Source organism: Trachemys scripta, chromosome 5, assembly GCF_013100865.1.
Source record: "Trachemys scripta elegans isolate TJP31775 chromosome 5, CAS_Tse_1.0, whole genome shotgun sequence".
Taxonomy (NCBI): Eukaryota; Metazoa; Chordata; order Testudines; family Emydidae; genus Trachemys; species Trachemys scripta.
The window spans coordinates 118,119,237-118,146,045 of NC_048302.1; the positions used below are offsets into that span (position 1 = coordinate 118,119,237).

At 43.7% G+C, this 26,809-nt stretch overlaps 1 protein-coding gene across 1 annotated transcript in view; it reads left to right on the top strand.

Annotated features, from left to right (window-relative positions):
- Window positions 1–26,809, top strand: part of CPZ (carboxypeptidase Z) — a 57,998-nt gene that overhangs the window by 21,410 nt on the left and 9,779 nt on the right. Inside the window, exons 2-8 of the mRNA XM_034772792.1 lie at window positions 5,599–5,622; window positions 6,672–7,046; window positions 7,654–7,869; window positions 9,313–9,509; window positions 10,197–10,358; window positions 19,308–19,466; window positions 25,988–26,123. Of these exons, the coding sequence (XP_034628683.1) occupies window positions 5,599–5,622; window positions 6,672–7,046; window positions 7,654–7,869; window positions 9,313–9,509; window positions 10,197–10,358; window positions 19,308–19,466; window positions 25,988–26,123 (1,269 nt within the window). The remainder of the gene's footprint in view (window positions 1–5,598; window positions 5,623–6,671; window positions 7,047–7,653; window positions 7,870–9,312; window positions 9,510–10,196; window positions 10,359–19,307; window positions 19,467–25,987; window positions 26,124–26,809) is intronic.

Genomic DNA, 26,809 nt, shown 5'->3' on the forward strand with positions numbered 1-26,809 from the left:
AGTGATGAGCATGATATAAATGCTTTAGATTAGGTTAGATTAGATTAGATATGGGGTTCTCAAATTTGATTGCACCATAACCCCCTTCTGACAACAAAAATTGCTATATGATCCCAGGAGTGGGGACTGAAGCCTGAGCCCACCCAAGTCCCACCACCTGGGGGGTGGGGTGGGGGGAGCAAAGCCAAAGCCGGAGTCCCACTGCCCCAGGTGGGGAAGGGGTCAAAGCCGAAACCCAAGGGCTTCAGCCCCAGGCAGGGGGCCTGTAACCTGAGCCCCACCGCCTGAATCCCTCAGGCTTTTGCTTGGGCCCTGAGCCGCAGCAAGGCTAAGCCAGCCCTGCCGACCCCATTAAAATGGGTTCATGACCCACTTTCAGGTCCCGACCCACAGTTTGAGAACCACTGGATTAGATTGATACGCCTGACAATAATAGCCATATTCTTCTTGGCTGGAATGTCAGTTGGACACAGGAGAGCTGAGGTTTTGACATCACACTGAACTTTTCCTTTCCTTCTCTACAAGCCACAGTAATATAGCATTGTGTTTCCCTTTGGTATTCAGGGCCACTAACCAATTGTCACATATCTTTGTTTGCGTCTGTAAAAAGTCTCTTAACTAGGCATGTTTTATTCTGAGTTAAAACATTTGAGCAGGGCCGGCCCACATCATTTTGGCACCTGAGGTGGGAAGCACAAATGACTCCCCCATAACCCCTTGCTTGGGCCAAAACTTTGAAAGGTCTCAATTCTACCTTCTTCCTGTTCTACTCCTCTCATGGTACTGCTCTGCTACCTACCCCAATAAGGGAGAACTAACAACTTAAATTGCCTTGTTCAAAAATTTTAAGTAACACTTAACTTTCAAATGCCTGAACAGCAAATGTAACTTTTCTTGTCTGCATAGTAAACACTGGCATTTTTATCTGTTTGAATAATCAAAGTGGTGCTTTCCGTGCCTTCTTGGTTGCAAAGATTTGAACTACTTCCTGCTGAAGGTCCACAGTCTGGGCCAGCTCATACTCTACTGAAGTGGTTGCAAGGCCGACCAGCCTCTCCTGTGTCATTGTGGAGCATAGATGTGTTTTTATTAACTTCAGCTTGGAAAAGCTGTGTTCTCCACCGGCAACTGTTACAGGAAGTGTTAGAAGTATGCGCAGAGCAACTAAAGGATTTGGAAAGAGGGTGGTCATCTTATTTGTGCACGTATATTCCAGAACAGCCTTTGGAGTTGATCCTGCTGAAATGTATCTTGAAAGGGATTTCAGTTCATCACCTAAATCACTCGCATCAATATCGCACATGTCATCATGTGTCAACACTGTCTCTGGTGCCCTGTATTGCTGGTGTAGGTCTTCTTCAGGCATAGTGAGGAATTTTGGAATATCATACAACATCCCAAATATACTGCTGTGTTCTGTTACCAGATTTGCCCATTACTTTGGGGTATGTTCATTTATTCGGGTTACTCTTCTGGTGGGCGGGGGGTTCTGTAATTCTATCAGTGTACTGCTTGTGTCACTTGTGTTTTCATATGGAGCTCTACTTCTCCCTGCTGCAAGTCCCCTCCCAATGGAGCTATCCTGCAGGACCTAGGTTCCCTAGGGCTGGGTTTCTCCAGCCCCAGAATCGGATGAACACACACATATACATTAACAGAGCAAGTCTGAGCGGACCAGGTCAATCAGCACTTTCAGCACTATATGCCCCTGGGCGGACCGGGTCAATCAGCACTTTCAGCACTATATGCCCCTGGGCGGACCGGGTCAAGCAGCATTTTCAAGCTGTCACCCTTATGCATCCCAGTTTCAGCACATCCCTATCCCCACTCTCACATCACAATTGTACTGGCCGTAACCTTCTTGATGAGCAAACCCCACAGTATTTTGGGCGCTGCAGGGATCTTTAGCTTAAGTAAAAGAAGCGTTGCTGCAGAGTATATGGGGGAAGCTAAAAACACAAAAGAGTAAAGTTCAGCCAGAGAGAGAGAAGCAACCAGCTTAACCATACAAGTTATTTATTGATAGTAATAATAGTGATCACTACACAAGGAGGGCTAAACCAACATAACATACATTATTAAAGATTAATACCTAAGGTAGAAAGGAAAACAGAGAGAGAGAAAGAAGCTTGAACTGGTCAGGGTTCCCAGGTGATGGTGGTAGCTCAGGGCCCTGAGTGCTGGAGACAGGCAGAGTCCCCAGCACGATCCGTCAGGAGAAGATGGAGTCCCAGTGGAACTGATGCATAGTTTGACTGGAGTGGCGATTTTTGTAGAGAAAATACAATGGTTCAAGGGAGAACACTAGATTTGTTTATAGGTAAACTGATGACTCAAGGGTTTTCTTTAGGCTAGACAATAGGAGCTGATCACTCTTGGCTATGGGTGGTGTTTTCTTCCAGGGAGGTCACAATGCAACTAGGCTGCTTCAGTATTTTGGAAATCAATCAAGGATTCATTACTAGAATTGGTCTGATAACTGTTGAGCTGAGTGTAGGCAGGCATATGTTCATTAACATCTGGAGCAGAGATTCCCATGATTCAGTGCTTCCCTGCTTTTTCTGGTCCCAGAGTTCAGTGTGGTTCTCTGTTCTCCATTCTGTATGCAAAGTGAGATGTCTCCCTGTCCCATCTTTCATGCAGATGAGGTTAGGGGAGTTGTCTCTGCTCTCCATTCTGTATGCAGATGGAGATGTTTTAATCTTGTTACCCTTATCAGGAGAGGTCTAGGTGTGACTCCCACCGCCCTTCACTGCTCTCTTTAAGTCTTTTCTCTGATCGGTTTTGGTTTCAGCAGAGACTGGAGGGGGGGGTGTCCTTTCATGAGTCAGACAGGCTAGATACTGTGCCCTGGTTCCCCAAGAACACAAAGCAGACTGGTATCAGTTCCTTGAGCTGCATGAAACGTTCTTCAACTGACTGTATTGCACAATCTAGCACCTGGTTAAAGAATTCAACTTTGAATTGTTGTTTGGGGTCTCTTTTGGGATTATCCCGTGCCTCATAATCAAAATGTCTTCTTCTTCGGTGACTCTTGTATTCTTGAATGGGTGGGAAAAGAGCTTCAGTGTGAAGTTCCTCTGCCAATTTCTGTGCGCTCTTCAGAACGTTTTGAAGTCCCTCATCTGACCGGTAAGACTGTAGGTATGACTTTGCTTTGTCCAGTTGTTCCATTGCTCCAGATATATCAAGATCAACACCTTGGAGTCTCTTGCTTACAACATTTATTTCAAACAGTATGTCATGCCACAACACTAAGCCACACAGAAATTTGAAGTTATGTATGTTTCTGGTGATTCCATTTCCTTCTGCCACTGTTCTCCCACGAACAGTTCCTGTCATAGCATTATCCTCCATAATGGCAACTATGTCATCATCTATCTTCCCAATTTGGTGTTTGATAGGCTTTATCGCCTCCACTCGACTTGACCCATTGTGTGGCACTCAGTGGTTTCAGTGTCAGAGAGGATGTTCCCAGATGTTGCTTCAAAATTTGCCATCGATGAGTTGATGCAGAGAAAAATACATAGATGCTTTGAATTACATTCCAAAATTCAGCAGCCTCACTAGAAGCTGATGCTTCATCACTGACCACCAAGTTCAATAAATGAGAACTGCATAAGATAAAAAAAGCTCAAGGGTTTAACTCTAGGATCCGTGTCTGCACTCCTCTGTTCTTTTCTCTCATGTTGGCACCATTATCGGAGCCCTGACCTCTCATGTCAACTATCGCAATTCCCATATCTTCCAGCTTTTTAAGAAGCACATTTGTCATACCAGCTCCTGTAGTATCATCAATGTCAATAAATTGTAGAAAATGCTCTCTGACAGTCACCATTGCAGGGACATTTTTCACTAGGTTCTGTTGCTGTTACAAAATGTACCATTAAAGTCATTTGTTCCGTATGGCTGATGTCAGGTGTGCAGTCCAGAATAACAGAGTAATATCTTGCTGACTTCAGATCTGCCACAATCTTCTGTTTGACTTTTGTTGCCAGTAACTGAATGATCTCATTTTGAATTGTTTTTCCAAGGTAGTGGTGTGTGAACATTTCTTGGGTGGTGACTCTTCTTATATGCTCCTGGAGTACAGCATCAAACTCAGCCATCAGCTCCCCAGTTTTAAGGAAGTTTCCATTGTTTGGCACATACAGCTGATCTGAAGTGCCACGCAGTGCTAGGTTTTGGGTAGCAAGCATTCTCACAATGGCAATGAGCCTTTTCAGAACATTTTGCCAGTAAAGAGACTCTGATGCAATCTTCTCTTGATGCTGATCATCTATGGTGGCCTTTAACCTTAGTCTCATCTCAAGCTCTTTCCACCTATGGAATGCTCTCTGGTGATTTGCTGCCTTCTCGTGGCATGCCAGATTTCTAGACAGAATTTTCCAGTCCTTGGTTCCTGTAGAACCCAATGTGGAACATTAGACTGGAAGAGTTTGCAATAAAAACAGCACATAGCATTCTAAGTTTTTGAGTACATAAGCCATGGCTTCTCCACTTTGTCACCATTGGGGATTTCATGCCAGTAATGTGTTCGATGGAAACGTCTATTTTCATTGTCTTTGGGGAACATGAAGTTTTTCACTTGCTGTGGCCCATGCAGTACAAGGAAGTCCCTCAGGCTACTTCTCAAGTGGGTCCACAGTCCTGGATCATCTAGACTTAAGGAACTAAACTCAGCAGCAGCTGTTTGTTGTGCTTCCACCACACTCTTCTCTGATCTACACTTTTCAGGATGTGCATGGTTACGTCCATTTGAGATGGAGATATGGAAGCTGCAGTAGCTGCTAGGTCACCTGCACTCTGACTAACTGGAGGATCAGGCATCTCCTCACCACTCATATCCTCACTGGGGCCGGAAGGCTCATTGTGAACATTTCTGTCTATGTACCTCAGGAGAGCTCCTTCCTGCTTAGATAGAAAAGCTTCCTTTGCTTTCTTTCTTTTTCTGAATGCAGCCCCACGGGGGCATTTTCTTCTTTCACTCATGACTGCTGTTCTGTGCCAGCTATAGTGGCTCTCAACAGTCAATTGAAGGGGACAAATAAGCAGACTGGTAGCAGGGCCTGAGTGAGGGAAGATATCAGCGTCTTAAGGGCCTAACTGGCTCCTACTACTTCAGTTGACTGCCTGTTCTCCTCAAGTGGGTTCAGGGAAGCAGCAGGAAACAGAAAGCTCCCTGAGAAGCTGGTGTTAATCAGTCCAGGCTCCTGGGGGTGCTAGAGAGGTTCATAAGCACCCCTCTCTCTCCCTGCAGCTCCTGCTGCTTTCTGTTATTCCCTCTCACCTTTTCTCCTGCCTGCCTGTTATGTCTCTTGTGCCCTCCTCCCTCCAGCACAGCACTCCACCATCTCTGTGCATCTAGAGCAGAGAGAATACATATGTACCATCAACAGACACAATTTTCTACACTCTGGGTCCTAGTGGTGCCCCCCCACTGTCTGGCACCTGAGGTGGCCGCCTCAGTTCACCTCACGGTAAGCCAGCCCTGCATTTGAGATGCAGCAAAAGAACGACAGTACTAGACAGGTATTGCAGCAGCCCTTCTCTCCTGTTCATGATGCTAATCCCTATTTATCTTCTCTTTATTTGCAGGACAATGCCAAAAAGGAGAAAAAGGTATGGTGTGGCTTCTCATTCTATCCCCACCCGCCCCTCCTGGGGCTCTCAGCACCCTGAGTATTACCTAGTTATTTCCTGTCCCTGGACCCTGGCAATACTGCTCCATGCATTGGGCCTAGTCAGGTACTAGAGAGCAATGGGAGATGTTTTCTCTCTCCCAAGGCAAGAGTTTGCTGCCACTACTGTGATATCATCTCGTACCAGCCCGGGACCTCAGCACAGAGTGTAAGACTCAGACTTGGACATCCAAGTTGCCCAGTGTTGTAATATCCAATAACTCTACCATACGTGATAAATACCAGTTTATCCTTTTGTTTCTTTAACTGGTTAAATGTTGCAAAAGTATTTCTACTTGCTAGAATTTTTTAAATGAATCTGCTTTAGCCCATATCCTCCAGTGCAAATGTATGGTAGAAGGCAGATGTCAGCCAACGTTTCAGCCCCACCATGCTGGGGCTGATATGCCCAAGCTCTTGTCCCTGGTGTGATATAGAGCAATCTTGGGGTTACTCTAACTTACACCAGTTGTCCATCTCAACTGTTTTCTCTGGCCACACTACTTATTCTGGCCCCATGGGGATTCCACATGACAGGGGAGTCCGCAGACATCCAGACTTGCAAAGCACCCACTGTGGTGGTCAGAATCCGTCCATTTAACTATTTCAAATTTTGAATTTGTAAATACACCAGAAATCTGATTTGAAGAGTTACACTCAGCCAATCAGAGAACAGAAATATTACCATGTGTCCAACAAAAATTGAAAATCTAATTGAAATTTTGAATACTGGCTACTTGCAATGAACTACTCACAAACAAGCCACAGACTAAGAATAATTTGGCAACTAGTTTCAAACAATAAATCTATCTGAGAATATTGTGATCTATTGCCAGACAATCTGTGAACAGCAAATAGATTAAATTAAATTAATTGAACCTATTATTCAATACATATTATTTGAGCAATAATCCAAACAATCCTGTATTGGATTCAGTGTGGTTAATGAGAAAGGTATTTTTCACATGTTCATCTTATCGTTTCTCATAGCAAAATGCGTGGACATCACCTTAAGCTCTTGTAGTGATGTTTCCTACACCAAAACAATGTATCCTAATTTGCTGGATCAGAAGTCCAGAGAAGTGGTTGAACTCAGCTCCGAATATATTCTCATGAGTGTGCTACACAACTTGCTTCAGGGAGAATGTAATCCTGATCTGAGACTCCTGAGCTGCTCAATACTGGCTCCACAGTGTGAAAAAGACAAAATGATAAAGCCCTGCAGGCACGTCTGTGAAAACCTGAGAAAAAATTGCCTTCCTGCATTTGACACAATAGACATGGCTTGGCCCTACTTCTTAGACTGTGATCGCTTCTTTGCTGGTGAAGAAGAAGGTTGTTTTGATCCACTGGCAAAGCTACGAGGTAAGAACTGAAGCTATACAGGCACATCATAATAAACTATCCATGATCGCTATAATATACCTACAGATTTTGTATTATTCCTTAACGTCTTACCTGAAATTTTAGAACAACAGGAAACGCACAATAGTAACTAGCTCATGGAAGGTAAATTGCCTTTGGGAATGTTATATTTTTTGTTTAGAGGTATAAAGTGCAGGTGACAGAAGTCAGTTGAATTACACCCAGGATGAATTTGATCCAATAGATTTAAAGGACCAATCTCTATGCTGAAGGCTGAAGTTTACCAGTGTACTACAGGCCAGTTTTTACTTGGTGAAGCTCACAGCAAATATGGCTGCACATCTTAAAATATCTGTCATTGTGCAAGGGCAGTAGCTGGTTTTGGAGACTTGGACTAACATACCTCACAGGGAAGAACACATGGAGGAGGTTCTTGTTCAGATCTAAGGTTTTGATTCAGGCTCATTTCTAATTTCCATACTTCTATTATTGGAAATGTATGTTTTATGAACAGAGGGGCATGTGTTTGTTCACTGTAGCTTGATAAACCCACTCTGGCACAAATATTTTGACCTCACTTAGTTGCAGTTATAATTTTTCTCTGCAGGGGAGCCAGAATTAACTGAGGAAGATTTACTTGTGGAGGTGCCTACAACTTTAATTCAGTTCACCCATCATTCGTATTCCAAAATGGTGAGCATTTTGAAGAAGACTGCTTCTAGGTGCTCCCACATTGCGAGAACTTACAGCATTGGCCGTAGCTTTGAAGGGAGAGACCTTTTTGTGATTGAGTTTTCAACTAATCCTGGACATCATGACCCGAGTGAGTAATAATGCTCCCAGCTGCAATGTAGACATAACGCTGACAGCTAGCCTCTTAGGGTGAGATATGGCACACTTCTGTCATGTTCCCTATAGATTCATGGATTTTATGGCAGAAGTACCATTGTGATCATTTAGTCTGACCTTCTGCATAGGATTTCCCTAGATTAATTCTTCAAGTCCAATAGCTATCGTTGAACTAGAACCTATCGTTTAGAAAAAAACATCCAAGTCTGATTTTAAAATTTCCAGTGATGGAGAATACACCAACACTCTTGGTAAGTTGATTCAATAGTTAATTACACCCACTTCAATATTTTTACCCTATTTCTAGTTTGAATTTGTCTAGCTTCAACTTCCAGCCATTGAATCTTGTTATACCTTTCTCTGATAGACTGAAGAGCCATCTGTTATCAAATGTCACACAGGAAGTCTGTATCAGAGTAGGGATCTGAATCTCCAAGTCCCATGTTAGAAGCCTAACCACTAGGCCATCCTTCACCTTCAATTAAAGGAACAGTGGTAGCACTGTCCTTAATAATATAATGTTCCCTCCACCAGTGGAGTGGTTAGGTAGCCTACAAACCAGTAAATAAACATGTTTTAAAATAAAACCATAATTCAACATGTTTTATCATAAAAATGATACTTTAGCAAGCAATTACACCACTCTGAACAGCATAATGGGACTTTAAAGAGGGCAAAAATAACTCCCAGCTCAGGATTCGGCTGTCTGCCACTTTAAACAAAGAAGAAAAAATCCTTCAGAATGCAAGTGCTTACTTGCTGTGCTTAGAGTAAGGTCCTGGTCTGGGCTCTGGGTTATCACTTAGGTGCTCCTCCTGTGTCCCAGTTTCACCCAGCTCTGCCCTCAAGGAAAAGCAGGCCAAACCTCCTAATTGGCCTGCTGATTCTTGATAGGTCAATATTTCCTCCTGGCCCTTCTAGCCTCTGGAGGACTGCCTTGTTGGTCACCCGGTCTAGATGGATTTTCCTTGGGTGCAGAGTATCAGGGTGCTCATGCCTCCAGCAGAGGATAGAGAAGGCCTGATAGATCCCATCACAGTATAGTCTAGCTGATGTCTTAGCCAATTATTCTTTTCCTAGATGTTTTTGTTTGCAGTCCTCTGAAAATACTCTGATTTATGATTAGTTTTAGCTTTTCTCATCATTAACCACAGTGATTGCCTCATAACATTTGTGAATCCTTAACAAATAGTTCATTTTATTGTATAAAGAAAATATATTTAATTTGTTAACTGACTTGAAGTTGGTGCAAATGGATCTGGAATTGACATGATGTTTACGGGAATATGCATATTAAATTACTGTAAATAAAACTCTCTGACTTATCTGTCAGCTATCTGCATTGCACTGGTTTGGGAAGGCTTCCAATTGTTCTCAGAATTACAACAAATCATCTCATTACTCCATCTTTTCACAGTGAAGCCAGAATTTAAGTATATTGGAAACATGCATGGAAATGAAGTTGTTGGGAAAGAATTGTTAATATACCTTGCACAATACTTGTGCTCTGAATATCTCCTTGGGAACCCCAGGATCCAGACTTTGATAAACAACACTAGAATTCACCTTCTGCCTTCGCTGAACCCAGATGGGTATGAACTTGCTGCAGAAGAGGTAAAAGACCTTTTTGCAATGAAGTGAATATGTTATAAAATTCCCTGCAAAAGAGAAAGGAAAATCTGGGGTTTGGGGAATTTGGATTTTGACAATAGTTGACTGACAGATTTTATTCCCATCTGATTTGCTGGGCAACTGCTCTGTAGTGCCCAGATTAACAAAACTAACAGGTAATTTGGACCAGATTTTCCATTGTTCCTGCTTGTACACTGGAGGTTTGATAAGGATGAAAGTCTTTTTTGCATATTCAGTAGCCTGCACAATATTTGAGCAAAATGCCCAACGAGCCAATTTTGATGATTGAAGTTGATCCTTTTATTTTCTATAAACTTGTAGTTTAATATATTTTCTTCCTCAGCTAGAAGATCAGATGTAATTAAATATTAATATTTCTTATGCTTGCTGAACCCTGACTTAAACCCTGTTTAACAGCTGCTGTGTTCCACCTTAGAGTCACATCAGTGGTGCTCAGAAGTGCTTTTGAGGTCCTTTGGGATAAAGGGTGTTCTATAAATAAATATATTATTTCCACTCTCTGGACACTTTTAACAAATCTCTGGTGGCCTTTTTGGCATTTAAAACTTCCACTTGTTCATTAGCAAATAACATTTTTAAAACCCCAAACATTATGAGACAGGCAGGATTGGATCTATTTAATTAGCTTCTTTCTTTACTGTAAATTAGGGAGCTGGTTACAATGGTTGGATTAATGGACGTCAAACTGCTCAGAACCTTGATCTTAACAGAAACTTCCCTGACTTGACATCTGAAGTTTACAACAGAGCTGGGCTCCGATGGGCACGCCTAGACCACATCCCCATTCCACAATCCTATTGGGAGGGTAAGGTATGAATTACAGACGTTTTATCAAATATATTGTCTAAAGGTTCAGATAATTATGAATATTAAAAAAAAATCGGTACCAAGTTATCCTTGATGCTTGTTTTAGCTTAATGCTATTCTTCTTATAAGGAGGACTAGTTGGATGTGCATAGGATTTGTATGGGCTGGTCATGGCAGAAAAGGCAAAAGTCTCAAATGAATAGCAAACAAAAATGTCACAATCACAGGTTTCAGTATTTCATTAAACTATACGCTATTGTACAGTAGAAACCATTTGGGAGGGCCTGATTTTTAGAAGTGCTGAGCACCCACAACTCATATTAACTTGATTATGAATTAATTATTATTATTAAATGTATTATTTGTATTGCGGTAGTTCTTTTCAGCCCCAGTTGGTGCTCGGTGATGAACAGACAGAACACCAAGCCGGTCCCTGTCTCATGAAGCTCACAGTGACTTCACTGGGAGTTATGTATCCTCAGCATTTCTTGGAAATGACCAAGCTGACATTTTGGGCTTGGCCACACTGGCACTTTGTACCACAATAAAGCCTCACAGAGCACTCTACCTTACTCCCCGTCCACACTGGCAAGGACTCCCTGGCTAGAGCGCTCCTGGTTCCCCACCTCCACGAAAGGGATAGCGGCTGTTGCGTATTGGCTGAGACGCCCCAGGGCCAGTGTAAACGGGGAGTTAAATTACAGCGCTCTGACTGACCTCCGGAAACATCCCATAATCCCCTTGTCAAGTGGTCTCTCATCCCTTTGTTGTGAAATCAGCTCAGGAATGCATAAGTGCCTTTTCAGAGCTCCATTTCAGACAGCTGCTGCTTATCTGCAACTGGGCAAAGCAAACATTTATTGAGTGAGTGAGTGAGTGAGAGGCAGGGGGGCTAGGGAGATCTGAACTTACAAGATAGTGCTGACACACTCTCAGCACTCCAAAAACCCACTCTTTCTCTCCCCCCCACATACAAACAACACACTCCACCCCACTCCCCTCATTTGAAAAGCACGTTGCAGCCACTTGAACGCTGGGATAGCTGCCCATAATGCACCGCTCCCAATGCCGCTGCAAATGCCGTAAATGTGGCCACAACAGTGCGCTTTCAGCTGTCAGTGTGGACAGATTGGAGCGCTTTCCGTAGTGAGCTCTCCAAAGGCTGGTTTAACCCAAAGCACTCTACAGCTGCAAGTGTAGCCAAGCCCTTTAACAAACAGCTCAAGTAACTGAAGCTGTTATCTGAGTGCCTGCTAGTTCACACTCCCACCCCCCAGCAGCAGTAGTGGAAGGTGGGTGAGAGAAAGCAGCTGTTACCTCTCCTCCCCGGTACTGGGAGCAGCAGAAGCAGCACTGGGCCTGAAGTTAATCATCAGCAAGTTAAGTAAGGCATGTGCTTGCATAGTAAGAGTGTGATACTCAGGAGTATTTTAGTTCCTAGCCCCAATCACAGGACAGGTGTATCAAAGGCTATATCCCTGTCATATGGCAGGGAACGGTATCCCCCAGCTCCAGTGGCTGCAGTTGTAATTTATCCCCCTACAAACAGAGGAAACACAGAATCCATCACCTGCTGTAAGTGTGAGGCAAAACACTAGCCCTGAGTCTGGGAGCACCTACTCTCGCTTCAATTCCCCATGCAACCCTTGTTTTCATCTGGGTGGGTTTTCAGTGAGATTGGTTCCGTTGTTTGCCAGCCTGCAATCCCAAATGTTCAAAGTCCCGGAGGGGATGGATGATCCAGAAATTAGGATGCTAGCAGGGGATTCTGGAGAGTCCCTGCTTCTCCACAAACCTTCCTATGTGACCATGGGCAAGTCATTTAGTCTCTCTGTGCCTCAGTTCCCCATCTGTACAATGTGGATAATAGCACTGCCCTACCTCACAGGGTTGTTGTGAGAATCAATACATTACAGACTGTGTGTTGCTCAGATCCTACCGTAACGGGGGCCATACAAACCCACAACTTCTGTACAGCTGTGATAAACATGCTGATTATGCTCTGATCCTGCATGCTACCCCATGTAGCTGGAGCCCTGAGCCCAGCTGACTTCTCTAGGCTCTGCATAGGCATAGAAGCCCCCCTGTGTGGAGAAGCTTGTACAGAGGCCCTACGCTAGTCAGATTCTCCCCGGACTCCTGTTGTGCCTTTCCAGCCCCTGTATGCCATCACAGTAGCATACAGAAGCCTGGATGGGTGACAGAATTTGTCCCTAGTATTTTTGTCCCAAATTTCCCACTGTTGCTATCACAAGTTCTGCTCCCCTAGTAACAAGAAAAGGTGTAGACAGCCATTGGCATTTTAACCCCTCTGTTGTCTAAACCTACCCTGAACAGGAACAAAATGCACAAAATTACTGAGGGGTTTCAACGTACCAGAGGCTACAACCGTTCTACTGCAGGCCTTTCATTACATTTTAAAGGGGAATTAGCCATGAAGGAAGTGACTATTTAACACACCACAAACGCACACAAAACTTGTTCCCTCCATAACGAGCAGCTCAACAACATACGAAGTACCTTCTGATGTGTGCTGTGTAGAGAGAGAATGAGATAACCTGTCATCCTGTGACCTTGAAGGCACACGCAAAACTTCCTTGACAACTACAGTTACATTTAGCTAAGAGATGAAACTGCATGAATCTTCTCTTAGTCCGGAGTTAACCTACTCCCACAGCAGTGGGCACAGAAGAGCCAGATGAGTTGTTGATGTAATGAGCATCAATTTTGCTAGGGATATGAACCATTTACCTTAGTGAGGGGACGCTGTTATGGAACTCAGCTTTGTGCATTAATATGTCTGCTTCAAAGCCAGCCTTTCAACTGTCATTTACTTAATAGTATTTATTACCTGGCTTATTAAAGTAATTATGCAGGTATTCCAAAGCACCACATGGAGATGGGAAAATTGAAAGCAAGCTCTTTAGCTCTTTGCCAGTCACATAAACTCAGAAAAACCCCTTCCCTTCCCATAATCCTTGCCCTTACAACAAGCTTTGTTCTCTGTTATTACCAATTATTGTAATAAATGGTCAGAGTTGAAATTGAGAAACATTATCAGAGATTAAATAAATTAAATTGCCTTGATTCATAGAGGATTTGGAGGCTTATAGTGGAGGCTGGCAGAAACTGTAGGAAATCTAGTCCAGTTGTTTCTAAAAGAAAAAAATAAATCATCTTTACAGACCATGGAGACAGTGGCTAAATACGATATAATTGACAGAAATGGGAATCAGGTTTAAAAAGGGTAATGGCCATTCACTGTATTTATGGCCAAATTATCTAGCTCTTTTCTAATTGTATCTTAAATTGCTCTTGCAAAATGGATAATTTAAGAATGATTGTCTGTGACTGAAAGGCAAAGGACTTCTGGTGAATTAATAAGCCACATTAAAGAAAAAAATCTATGAATAGTCAAAGGGTAGTGTCTGATACCATTGACGGAGCTGAACCAGAAAAATATAGATTTAAAAATATAGTTTCTTTAAAGCTAAATTGCTATATGGGTTGCAAAACCTAACCATTTTCCACAAAATTTGCAGCAATAAAATAATAATGGTGTCAAGTTGTTCTGCAGTTAACTCAAGAGCAGGCAATGGGGCACAAACCCCAAATGAGTTGTGCTTTCTATACTTAGATTTCACTAAACCAATTAGCAAGTGGAAACTCATCAGGGACTATAACAGCCTAACTATGGAGTCACAGATAATCCCCTTGGATATTCCAATCGGTCTTGACACACTGGCGAGCCTACCTTTGTGATAAATGGTCCCTTAAACCAAGGATCACAGCAATATTCAGGTTACGATCTGTCCCAAAGGACCATTCACTTATCCCAGGTCAGTTGCACTTTAGATCTCACACCAAAGACAATGCTTGTAGTCAATACTATAATAAACTATCTAAAGATTTATTAACAGGGAAAAGGAAATAGAGTTATTTATAAGATGAAAGCAGGTAAACACACACACACGAGTCACAATTTTACATTTGAAAAGGTAATAGAAGTTTCTATAATAAACAATCTGCATATGTCCTATAGGGCTAACTCAGGCGAAGCATCTGGAGATCCCTTGCTTATGCTTAGAAGCTGTGCAGAGTCCAGGTGTCATAGAGATACAGTTCCTTCTTGTTAGGGTTTTTTATTCCCTTTCCCTGATGTGCTCTAAGCTGTGAACTCAGATGATGGGTGGAATCAACTTGCATAACTCCTCTTCATGAGGCATGGAGTGAGAGAGCAGAGAAACAAAGTCTTTTGTTCTCTTCAATGTCCCACAATAGTCCTTGTGGTGTTGATGGGCCTTCCTTGTTGACCAAGATGTAACAGCTTTGGAGGTCAGCACTTCACACAAGTTAATGTCTCTCTCCTGGCTAGTGATTTAGAATGCCACAGAGGCTTACATTACAAATGCTTAAATATTATAATATAGGATACAGGTGCTGTAAGTGAGATTAATGCACACAGCAACTCACCAGCAGTCAAGAAAGTCTTAACACTAAATGCAATCTTGTAATTCTAATACCTATTTTAATAATATTAACACAGAAGTGAGCCAAACTGATTCCAGCTAGGTATTTGTTTGTATTCGGTTGAGACATGGGGACCGTGGCATGGGCTGGCAGCTGGTCTGCCAGCATCACAAACGGGCTCACCGTCTTGCGGTGTATGTAGGTATCTACCAAGGAAGTAGGCTAGAGAGAAACGTGGAGAGAGGTTGAGTTTAGAAGTTCTCTGAATAAGACATTTAATCTGGGCTTGTCCCAGAAAATATTGATATAACAGTTAAATAAAAGACTTTTACTGAAATCTGAGAGTATCTATTTCCTCAAGAATAGGACAGGGTCTGTGTTCATGCCTATCCAGTGCTTCAGAGAAGAGCAAAGAGCAGACAGTTTTGTGTGCTGAAACCAGAGAAGACGAATTGAGCCCTCTCTGCAGCAGGCTTCCCAGTTACTCAACAGCCTACATAACAGCTTTTGTGTGGGCACTGACAGAGCTGGGAGGCATCAGAATTGCCACAGCATAGTCCATTGGCCACCCAGCTGATCCCAAGAGGAAGCCCAGGAGGGCATCAGTACTTCTCCAGGCTGTATTCAATTCTTTCTGCAGTTTCTGCTTCTTAGAAGGGATGGAGTTAAAGGGAGCCAAGGCTTGGGAAGGAAGCCCAGGAATCAGTCCAGAAGGGTCTGACTTTTCTTATTGATTTCATGGGATTCATGGAGTCAGGTCTCAGATTCCCTGTGGAAAGCCCACTCTCACTGCAAACCCAGAAGGGAGCATCCTCTGAGACTCCCCAAGTTCATTCTCACAAAATTCTCCCCCACCTTTGGTGTGTGTGTACCTGTGTGTGCCTGAAAGACTTCTCTGGTGTCCTTTACCCATGGAGCTCAACTCCCCAGGGCTTTTCAAATGGTCTCCCTTCTTCTGAGCCATGAATAAAATCCTCTCGCGCTCTTGAACATATGGAGGAATTGCCTATTACCAAACTTGACAATGGTTAGGCAGCCAGTGTGCCTGACATGCTGACAAATATTGTCTCATTGTTCCTTTGTATTCCCCTGTCTGACTGTCTCCACTTGTTATCTCTTGTCTTATTGTAGATTCATTGGGGCAGGGATCATCTTTTTGTTCAACAGTGCCTACACAATTTTATCTTGGTCCATTACTAGGGATCCTTTGTGCTACAGCAATGCTACAAATGAATTATGATAACTTCCTTATGAAAGACCTCTCTGCTTCTTTTTTCACAGGAATCAGTGGCATTGGGTTCACTTTAAAACCCAGAGTCAATTGTGGGGGAAGCAAGGAGATGATAGTTTCCATCCTGTCTGCCATTCCTTGCATGTCTTTCTCTCTGGACTCACCTGTAATACTATAGTTTTTAGTGATACTGGCATGCAAATATATGCAAAGGTACTAATGGCTTTTTGTGTATTGGAAACTGGAGCATAGCTAATAACTAGGATGTAGAACTTCACTTATCTCAAATGATGATAAACGACAGAAGAATTTGACATGCCAAGTCCTGAAATGCATGTTCCTAAATGCTAACAATACTTCACTTCCCTACTCCTTTTCCTGTTTACACAGGGTCGGAGGTGCCCACAATTCTTCACCACTCCTTCTGGTCCTTGGCACAGGTTCATAGGTCTTGGAGTTCCAACCCTTTTCTCTTCAAACTTCTCTTGATGGTGTCTTCCCATCGTATCCTTGGTATTCCATGCCCTTTCTTCCTCCCATGCTTTCTTTGCTGGTCATTCTTATCACATGTCTATCCAACCTCAAAAGTGTGCTCTCCAGCCTCTCTATCATTAAGAATTCCAAGTTCATCTTCCCCCTAATATCTTCCATGAGCACTCTATCTATTCTCTGGGCGCCTGCCATTCTCCTCAGTATATTATTTTCTATTAGCTGTATCTTCTTTTCTTCCATCGCTATAACACCCATTTCCAAACCATTGATCAGACAGGAACCAACTTAAATTTTTTCTTTTAGTTTTTTACTTAATTGCCAGTTCCACAGTACTTCTACCAGCTAAATGCTAACAACAATGAAGTAAAAATAATTTGTGATTCCTGGACTATTGTTATTCTATCCACCACTATCCCTCCCCCAGTTCTTATCACATAGCCGCCTGTCCCACAGTGTCCCGGGCCTATAAAATGTTCACTAATGAATTTTTATGCAGTGCCGTAGGAAAAATACACCCTCGCTGTTTTGATACATCAAACAATCAGACAGATTTCTCACTGCAGCTGCCTAAAGCCAGCACTGCAGCCTTTGTTACACTTAGACCCAGATTTTTAAAGGTATTTAGATGTTGTGGCACTCAGCATTGCGTTGCTGATTTAAGAGCTTAAATTTCATTTTCAAAAGTACTGACACAAAATAAATGAAGCCCCACTCTCTGCCACTGGCTACATGCTCTGCAGAAGAGCCCTAATCAGCAAAGGGCATCAATATAAAGGACCATTCATATGGGTCCTGGGAAACTGTTGCTTGGGCTATTGCCAGAAAAGGTATTTTCAGGTTGTTCTGCACTGGTTAGTGTGCTTGTGCATACTGCCCTCTACTAAATGAAATGGCAGCTCTGCTAAACAAATATGTTATAAGCACCCATACCAATGGCTAGTCTACAGTGGCTATAAAGCCTAATGCTGCTTCAGCTGCCTTCCTCAGTTACCCAGCACCTACTACACATTAAATGGCGTAATAGTATTCCACAGTGGTGTCTAAGCCACTGGGATAAGAATGCCACTTGCTTTACTGAACTGTCAACACATTTCCTGCAATACTTGCAGGGGTGCACTTGAGAAGTCACTCATGCAAGTGACCAGCTGACCAAGGGATGGTCATCCTCCAACCTTGATTATTTGCTGATAGCTGATAGTATTTAAGCATGAGGTGGCAGAGGGCTTTAGCAGCCCTGCATAGATCCATGCACGACTGGGCCCAAAGTAAGAAAGCCTGACCCTCCTTCGCTTTACACCTTGTGTAGTCTTTGACATTTGTGCAAACACATTGCTGTTCTCATTTGGTACCATTTTACAGTCACTTGGCACTCACTTTCCACAGCTGTCAATGATCCCACAAGGTGCAAATGGAAAGAGAATCCCTCCCTAAAACTAACAACACTCTGACAGCTGTATTTCGAGGATTACCCTAACTGGCCACGAGGTGTCACTGTTGCATTTAAGGAGTAGCTAATTATAATGTAGCGCTGAATGAAATTATTCCTCAGTAACTACTGAGGCCAGACAAATCCCTCACTGCTTCAACAGGAAACTGTGTACTTCATAGCATGAAATGGCAACATGAAGAATCCTATGGCTTAGATTCAACACACTGAACTCTTTTGCAAGCAACGCATGGCTATACCAGTGCATGCCATGGACATGGAGACGCTTCTCCGTCTATTTTGTCACAGTTATTTTTAGGAAAACTCACAGGTCATGGGCAATAAACAAAAATTCACAGGAACCCGTGACCTGTCTGTGACTTTTCCTAAAAATAACCAGGAGGGAGGGCTGATGGGGAAAGAATTACAGTTGGAGCCCCATGGAGGGGGGACTGACAGCTCGAGCCACACTGCCATGCGGGAAGGGGGGACACTGCCCCAGCCCCAGCCCAAACTACAGGGCACAGGCGAACAGAACCGGCCCCTGCTGAAGCCCAAGGGCGGGGGGGCACAGCCCTGGCTCCAGTCCTGGTGACAGCCACGGACAGCTAAAACCAAAGAAGTCACGGAGGTCCGGAAAAGTCATGTGACTTCTGTGACTAAATCGTATCCTTCATTATCTTACAAGAGTCAATTGAAAGTTGTTTTCTACTTTGTCTTTCAACAAGTGGTGAACATTAGGATTTTCCAGTTGAGTCCCAGCTTGTCCAGGGAAAATTTTGAAAGCAACATGTTACATTTTCATTAAAATGTGACCACTATTATGGCCCTTAATCTTGTTGCAATCTGAATTTTAGTTCAAATCACATCTTATTATTATTTATTTGTGTTATTGTAGCACCTAGGAGCCCCAGTCATGGGCCAGTCCTCCGTTGTGCTACTTGCTGTATAAACACAGAACAAAAAGATAGTCCGTATCAGTCTTTTCTCCATGTTGTGTTGTTTTTTTCCAAAAATGGTAATTGCCTCTGGGGTCTGGGTGACTAGGAATTGTGAGTCTGACTTTCAATTTTGTTGTAACGATTTTTCTGGTCTTGGAGGGAGGGAAGATCCCTGTATTTTGGGGTCCAAACTCCATGCTTGTTACATGAGACAAACAATCACCACCCCATCCCCTAATGGGAGATCTGGGAATCACACACAGTTTTCTTCCCCACCACCCTGCTATCTGCAGGTGTTTCTATGAGAAGGGTCATGCTGGCCCCAAATTATTTTAAGTGAATCCATTCTAAACAGAATGTTCACTCAAGTGATTTTTCTTTCTACTCTTCAGGTAGCACCGGAGACAAAAGCAGTTATGAAGTGGATGAGGGCTATACCATTTGTATTGTCTGCCAGTCTCCATGGAGGTGAATTAGTTGTTACCTATCCTTATGACTTCTCAAGGCATCCACTGGAAGAGAAAATGTACTCCCCTACTCCTGATGAGCAGGTAATACTTCTTTCAGATGGCTACATAAACTAGTATAGCTTCAGATATGGAACTACTTGGAACCAATCCTTTTAACTCTGAGCTGATGTGGATTTTTTGAATGCCTGACTTGCAACAATATCTCTAAATATGCCATGAAGGGGTGAATGTAATTCTGCAAGCATTATACTCTAGGGGTGGGAATTGCAAAAGGACTTAGTGTTTGTCTAACATCACTCTCAGGCCTGGTTACACTTAAAATTTAGGTAAACCTATTCACATTGCCCGGGTGTGGAAAATTCATTCCCCTGAGTGCCAGAGTTAAGGCGACCTAACCCCTGGTCTAGATGTGGTTTGATCGATGGAAGAATTCTTTCACTGACCTAGCTACCGCTGCGTGGGGAGGTGGATTACCTACATCGAAGGAAAAACCCCTTCCATCGATATAGGATGTGTCTATATTACGGTGCTACAGCACCAGAGCTGCCGCTGTAGCTTCAGGCCCCATAGTGTAAACATGGCCCCAGTGAAATCAATGGGAGTTTGCGCATTGGCTTCTAAGGGGCTAGAGATGTGCTAATGCTGAGTGCTCCTATTGTCAGACTAAGGGGGAATAAAGAATAAGACTTGCAAAGTTAAACTATTTATAGAGCTACTCATAGGAAAGTTTACTTCCTGTAGCCAAAAAAACAATAAATGTAACATTTCAGTGACAACACATGAGGGCCTGACTGTCCACGGTCCTGCACCTTCTAGAGTCACTTACATATTTACAGTTCTGCTGTGGTAGCATTTTACACCCACTTTGCATTGGTGTAAATAATTCCACCAAGTGTAGGGGAACAGAGAATCTGCCCCTTAATATTTCAGGAATTAAGGGCCCAATCTAACTCCCACTGGCTTCACAAGGAGCAGGTCCTGAACATACAGTTCTAATCTTCATTTAAACCAAAGGAAATAAAGGATGCCAGAAGGGGGCAATATTGTAATAGTTATTACAGGTTAAGATGAATTAGTGAATATTTGTCTTTCCAGTCCCTGGTTTGTATTATTCTTCATTTTGAGAGCTTTAAATATGCTGCACAATTTTCAGCCCCCTTCTCTACTTCTTTCTGATTTCCTAAAACTAGTCGTTGACACAAGTAATGAGAAGTTTGTGCTTTTATGTCAGAAATGCCTGGAAGTCTTAAAAAAAACCACTTTCTTTAGCAAACCAATGCTGCAAATAAACAAAGAAACCACTTTTCCTTAGTGTGATGTACAGATCCTTGTGTTGAGGAGTGCAGGACTGGGCTGATTCCTTATGCAGGCTGGGCACCAGAGATCTGCAGTTAGGAAAGTAGTATTAAGTGTCTTGATTTGAGCTGCATAAAGTCTGTTGTTCGGATACTCAGTGATATACTTAGCAGGGGAAGCCACACAAAGTAGGGATGCTGAACAGTGAGAAGCACATAGCATGTCATAAATAGGTTTACTGAATGGTAACGCAAACTACAAGACGTTATGAAGAAGAGGGGGAAATCCATTCTTTATCTGGTAAGGAGCAGGTGGTTTATAGCCAGTGAACTTAGGGGATTTTATTGGCTTTTTCTCTATGTTAAATCACTGATCTATGGGACAGGTTTCTAACTTAGCACCCAGCTGGATGTTCTGCGAATCACTTTCAATCAAAGGTGAGCATAGCTAGCCTCAGAAAAGTCACTGGAGAACAGAAATGAGCTGAGGTTTTAGTGACTGGAATTGTAAAATCACAGCTCAGATGTTTAGTCCTCTGCCTTGCTTTTTTTGTCAGTGAGGGACTGCTTTGTGGAGTAAGGTACCATTACACATGAACGATGATGTCACAGCCCTTTAAAAATGGTCAGGTGCTGAATGCCTCCTGCATAGGAACTGTTTTTTTCAAATTCCAGTGACATCATGGGCCTCTGAGGGTATGTCTACACAGCAGCTAGACATCCATGGCTGGCCTGTGCCAGCAGACTCGGGTTTGGGCTGTGGGGCTGTTTCGCTGCTGTGTAGGTATCTGGACTTGAGTTGAAATCTAGGCTCCAGACCCTGCGAGGTGGGAGGGTTCCAGAGCTTGGACTCCAGCCTGCGCCCGGAAGCCTACAGAGTATTGAAACAGCCTCACAGCCTGAGCCCTGTGAGTCCAAGTCAGTTGGCACCAGCAGCCGTGGGTTTTCCCTTGCTGTGCAGACATACCCTGAACCCTTTGCAGGCTCAGGTCTAGGTCAAGATTACCCTAGTATCCCCCTTTTGCTACCAGCTTCCAAAGGAGCAGCATCAGGCCCCTACTGACCAATACTTGCTGTAGTGAAATATTTAACATCCCCCAAAAATAAACAGTAACCTGTGACTTGATGTTTTTGAGCCTCCTTTTCCTCACATAACAGCTGTCCAGCTAAGAGATTCCACAGACTGCACCGGAGATATTCCTGACTCCTGACTCACACTCGGGTGGCGGAGAGGAGAATCAGGCCCCTTTCTGTGTGAGGGACTCTGCACCTGGAGTCTCATTTAAATCTGGGGCACCAAAGCAGTGTTTGCTAGATCCACCATTGCTACAAGGACTGGAAAAGTTACCAGGTTAAAAGAGATGGGGGGCAGGAGAGTACATGTTGATCTCCCTCTGATTAAAATAATTTTGTAAAGCCAATTTGAGAGCAATGTTAGCAGTATCCCTTTAAACATCAGAGTTATAAAACCGCACCTGTTAAGTGACCTGCATTTAACTAATCTCCTCTGCTGCTGCTGTTGTCTGGGGACTTGCGTCCTGAAATATTGTTGCTCTGTTTTAGCTGCTGTTCTGTTAGCTGTAACCTCTGTTCTGACTGCTGACCCGGTGGAAATCACCTGGGCAAGGAGGAAGAGGGCAAATTTGCATCCTTGGTTGCAGCAAAAAGTAAAGTACCATAGCACTGCTGAAGCTAAACTTGAAGGCTCAGATTCTCCAGCCTGTTGAGTTGTTTTTGGGCTCAGTCAATGTGGCAAAGTGTACTTACATAGGCAGTGATATTCCTCCCATGTGAATATATTCTCTGGTGGCATTTTGGCCCCTATGTTACCCCTTCCTGGTTCCATTGGTGTTGGGGATGTGGGACACTGCTTTATTTGGTTTATCCCTAGCTGCCAGATTAGCTTATTACTCCTGAGGGCATTCAGCACCAAAAAATTAAAAATTCTGCACCAAAAAAAAATGGGTATTTTGCACACAATATTTTAAAATTCTGCAAATTTTATTTGTCAAATAAATGTGGAGGTTACAGCATGGCAGTGGGGAGCACAGGCTACTTGTGCACAGAGGTGGGAGATCACTGTGCAGCTTCCAACCGGGACACAGACTCAGCAGTGAGGCTGCACCCAACCCTGACACAGCACAAGGACCCAGCCTGCCCCAGAAACACCCCAGGGCCCTGCCCCTCCGTGCCAGGTGCACCAGGTGAGGGGCAGGCAGACTCAGCAAGGCAGGATCCAGGTGTGGAGGGGCTTAGTGTGGGGGGATCCAGGTGTGGGTTGAGAGGGTTCTGTGTGGGGCAATCTGTGTGTGGGTGGCTCAGTGGGGGATCCGGGTGCGGGGGGGATCTGGATGCACAGGGGCTTGTTGGGGGGTTCTGGGTGCAATGGTAATGGAACTCTGCAGGGGGTCCAGGTGAAGGTGGTTGGGACTCAGCAGGAGGGGGTCTGAGTGTGGGGGGGATAGAGCTCAGCACACGGGTCTGGGGGGGTTCAGTGGGGAGTCCAGATGCAGGGGGACTGTGGCTCAGTTGGGTGGGGATCCAAGTGCAGTTGGTTGGGGCTTGGTGGGGTGGGGAGCCGGGTGCGGGTGGCTTGTCGGGGTGGTCCAGGTGCAGGGGGAGTGGGGCTCATTGGGGGGTTCTGAGTGCGGGTGGGGAGTGAGGCTTGGTGGGAGGGTCTGGGTATGAAGGGATCAGGATGTACGGGGGTTGGGCAGATGGGGAGCAGCTCCCCGTACATAGATCCCTTCCTTTGCAACTGAGGAGTGACGGGTGCAGGAAGCGGGGCATCGTGGGGAAGTTTGTAGAGCTTCCTGCAACTGGGGGAAAAATCTGGGGGTGGGTCTGACCAGGCCCTGGATGCCGTGCAGGAGAAGAGAAAGTCCCATCCTCTCCAGTCTAGCCAGGACCAGCAGCTGAGCCCAGCGCAGAGTAGGAGCCACCCGCAAGGCAGCCACCAACCACTAGCAAGACAGTGTAGAGAAGTCCTTAGGCACTTCTAAAAAATTTACCCCAAATCTCCCATTGACATCGATAGGAGCAGGATTGAGCCCATAACTCCCTTAGTAGAAGTTAGTAGGATCAGGATTGGATCCCAAACTATCCACAAATATTGTTTGTAAATGTACTTAATTATTAGCTATTTTCTTCCAACAGAGCCTTGAACTATGAAGGAGATGTAACTATCTGGGAAGGTGCACAGGGTGGCAACAAATCACAGTTAAGCTTGAGGGAAACTCAAAAACATTTTGTCTGAGATGTTGAAACGGGGACTGTAACTCAGAAACAATGCGATGGACTTTCTTCAAATTTTACATGAATACTCATTTGTCTTCATTCAACAATTAGCTAGCATGTCCCTTTGCCAACACTGATACGCGGTTAGCAGAAATACTAATAAATAACAAACCCAAACCCTTCAGTCATTCAGTTTGGCCCCCAATGAGGTATCGAGGGTGAGATTTTCAGAAATGTTCAGTGTTCACTTGACTCTGCTTCCATCGAAGGCAGTGGTAAAACTCTCTTTTCAATGGGTGAAGTCAGGTCAGCGCTGAGAGCTTTTGAAAATCCCACTCTGAACCTTGTGGATAACTATGTTACTCTGAATACATTAAAAGTCCTTGTCTGGACCTCTAAGGTCCCACATTTTTCCAGAGATGATCTGTCACTTCAGTCCCCTGCTTGGCTTTCTGTTTGCCAGTGATTGGAATGTTCTTGGTTTTTTGTCCCAAGCAATGATCTCTGAGATGATAAACCAGGACAATTACCTTCTTCTGCCCTAGTCACCGTGAAACCCAATTCCTTTTAGTGGTTTAGTGGACATAAGAATGGCCATATTGGGTCAGACCAAAGGTCCATCTAGCCCAGTATTCTGTTTTCTAACAGTGGCCAATGCCAGGTGCTTCAGAGGGAACGAACAGAACAGGTAATTATCAAGTGATCCATCCGCTGTTGCCCAGTTCCTGCCTCTGGCAAACAGAAGCTAGGGACAGGCTTCTGAAGCCTGATTTGCCTGCTGTCCCCATTGTTTGTTTAATTAAAGATGAGGATCCCTATATTCACAAAAGGACTCTAAGCATTGTAACACCTGACTCCAAGGCACTCTGCCACCTAGTGGAATTCTGAGACTCGCGTTAGGTGGTCAGAGCACACCTAATGGATTGGTCCCCACAGACAAGGTAGACAGAACCACCCCTAGCTTGAGACTCCTAATGGGATTCAGCTTGCGCTAGGGATCCCAGCACCTCGTTAACTGTGGGGTAACAGCAGGACTTATGTGGCGTTGCACATGTCTACTGGCAGGAACCTTCAGAGTTAGGCTGCACCTGAGCAGTCATTTTGAAAATGTCATTGGTGCCTAAATGTTAGACTTACGGACCTAAAGAGTCAGTTAGACACCTAAGTACCTTTGTGAATCAAGCCCCAAGTTCTCACCCACAGGGCCATTTGACTCCCCCTCACTTAGCATGAAAGGTCACAGAAAACAATCCCTGTAAGCTGCAGGCTAACCTCTTCTTTCCTTGCTGCAGCCTGTCCTCTCCTTGCAGTCTCCCTCCAAGCTGCAGACTGGCTCTTGACTCAGAAGTCACATGTACTCATAGACTTGCTGTCTCCACTTCTTAATCACTATGGCACATTTGCTCTTTATGGGCCTATAGCATTGGCTGAGTTCCCTCAAGCAGACTCTTCACCATCAGAATCTTCTACCTGGTCACATGCACTGCTAAGTGTCTCTCTCTAACTCTTTTCAGTCTCTGTTAGCGGCATACATGCAACCGAGTATTAATGACACTAAGCTAGGAGGTGTTATAAACATTTTAGTTTGTGCCGGGAGAAATAAGGAGGCCTGTAACTTGCATTAATTACCTCAAGTTACAGGCATTGTGAAAAAACTGTTTAGACCCCAGAGCATTTGGCACCTTTGATAAAGTGAAAACAAGTTACTATTGTTATTATTGTTTATTCCTCAAATCATAGATGAGTAGAGACTAGGGTAAAAATGGCTCCATTATTTAGAATCCTTTGTCATTGCATTGCAGATAATGGATTTTTTTTTGAAGCACCTAGGTGAATTAGGAGCCTAGGTCTCAGAATTTGGATTCCTAGGTGACTCAGGAACTTTTGTAAATTTTATCTAAGAGGAATATTCTTGTATAGAGGTTCCCGCTGTGCACATAGGTTTAGAGGACACCATCTGGCGGGCAGGAACAGATACTGCTGGAGTGGATCTCAGTGATGTGAAGATAAGTGGAAGAAGTGCTTACAGTTCACAGAAGAAGTAAATATATTTCAAAATCCTCATTTCAGATGTTCAGATTGCTGGCTAAAGCATATGCAGGTGCACATCCAATCATCTCAGACAAATTGGAAGCCCGTTGTGGTGGAAACTTCGTTAAACGAGGAGGCATTATAAATGGTGCTCAGTGGTACAGCTTTACTGGAGGTAAATCTCTTTGCCATTAAGTCATGTGAAGCAAAACCTGAGTAAGACCCTTAAGAGAGACAATTAAGGGCCTGATCCAAGGCCAAGTAAACTCAATGGAAAGACTCATTAATTTCAGTGGGCTTTGGATCAGACCCTGCCCCCAGCGCACAAAAATGTCTTTAGAGGATTTAAATGGCAACGTCTATATTCAAATAGAGCAGGCCAAATTCATCCCTGACGTAACTCCGGTGAAATCAATAGAGTTATGCATGGGATGAATTTGGCATTGTGTATTTATGAAATGCTGTTCTGGTGTTAAAATCTGAAATTTTCTAGCAGATAGGAATGAAACATTAATGCCTCAACAGCAGCATGAATTTGGACTTCAGATCCATAATGCAGAATTTTATATATTCTACATTATGGATTTGAAGTGTGCTTAATCTGTATTGACTAAACTATAATTGATTATTAGTAGTAGTCATGATAAGCAGAAATGTCACAACTGACATCCAATTCACTGGTGTTCAGGTTTCCACTGCTATTTTATCATTAGCATTATTTGGTTTTTCAGGCTTGTTCAATTTTTGATACTAGCACCTACATCCTATTTTCAAAAGTGACTTGGACTCCTAAGTCATTAATAACTTTTGAAAATGGGGTGCTTTTAAAAATTGTACCTGTTATCTGTGATTAACATTTTA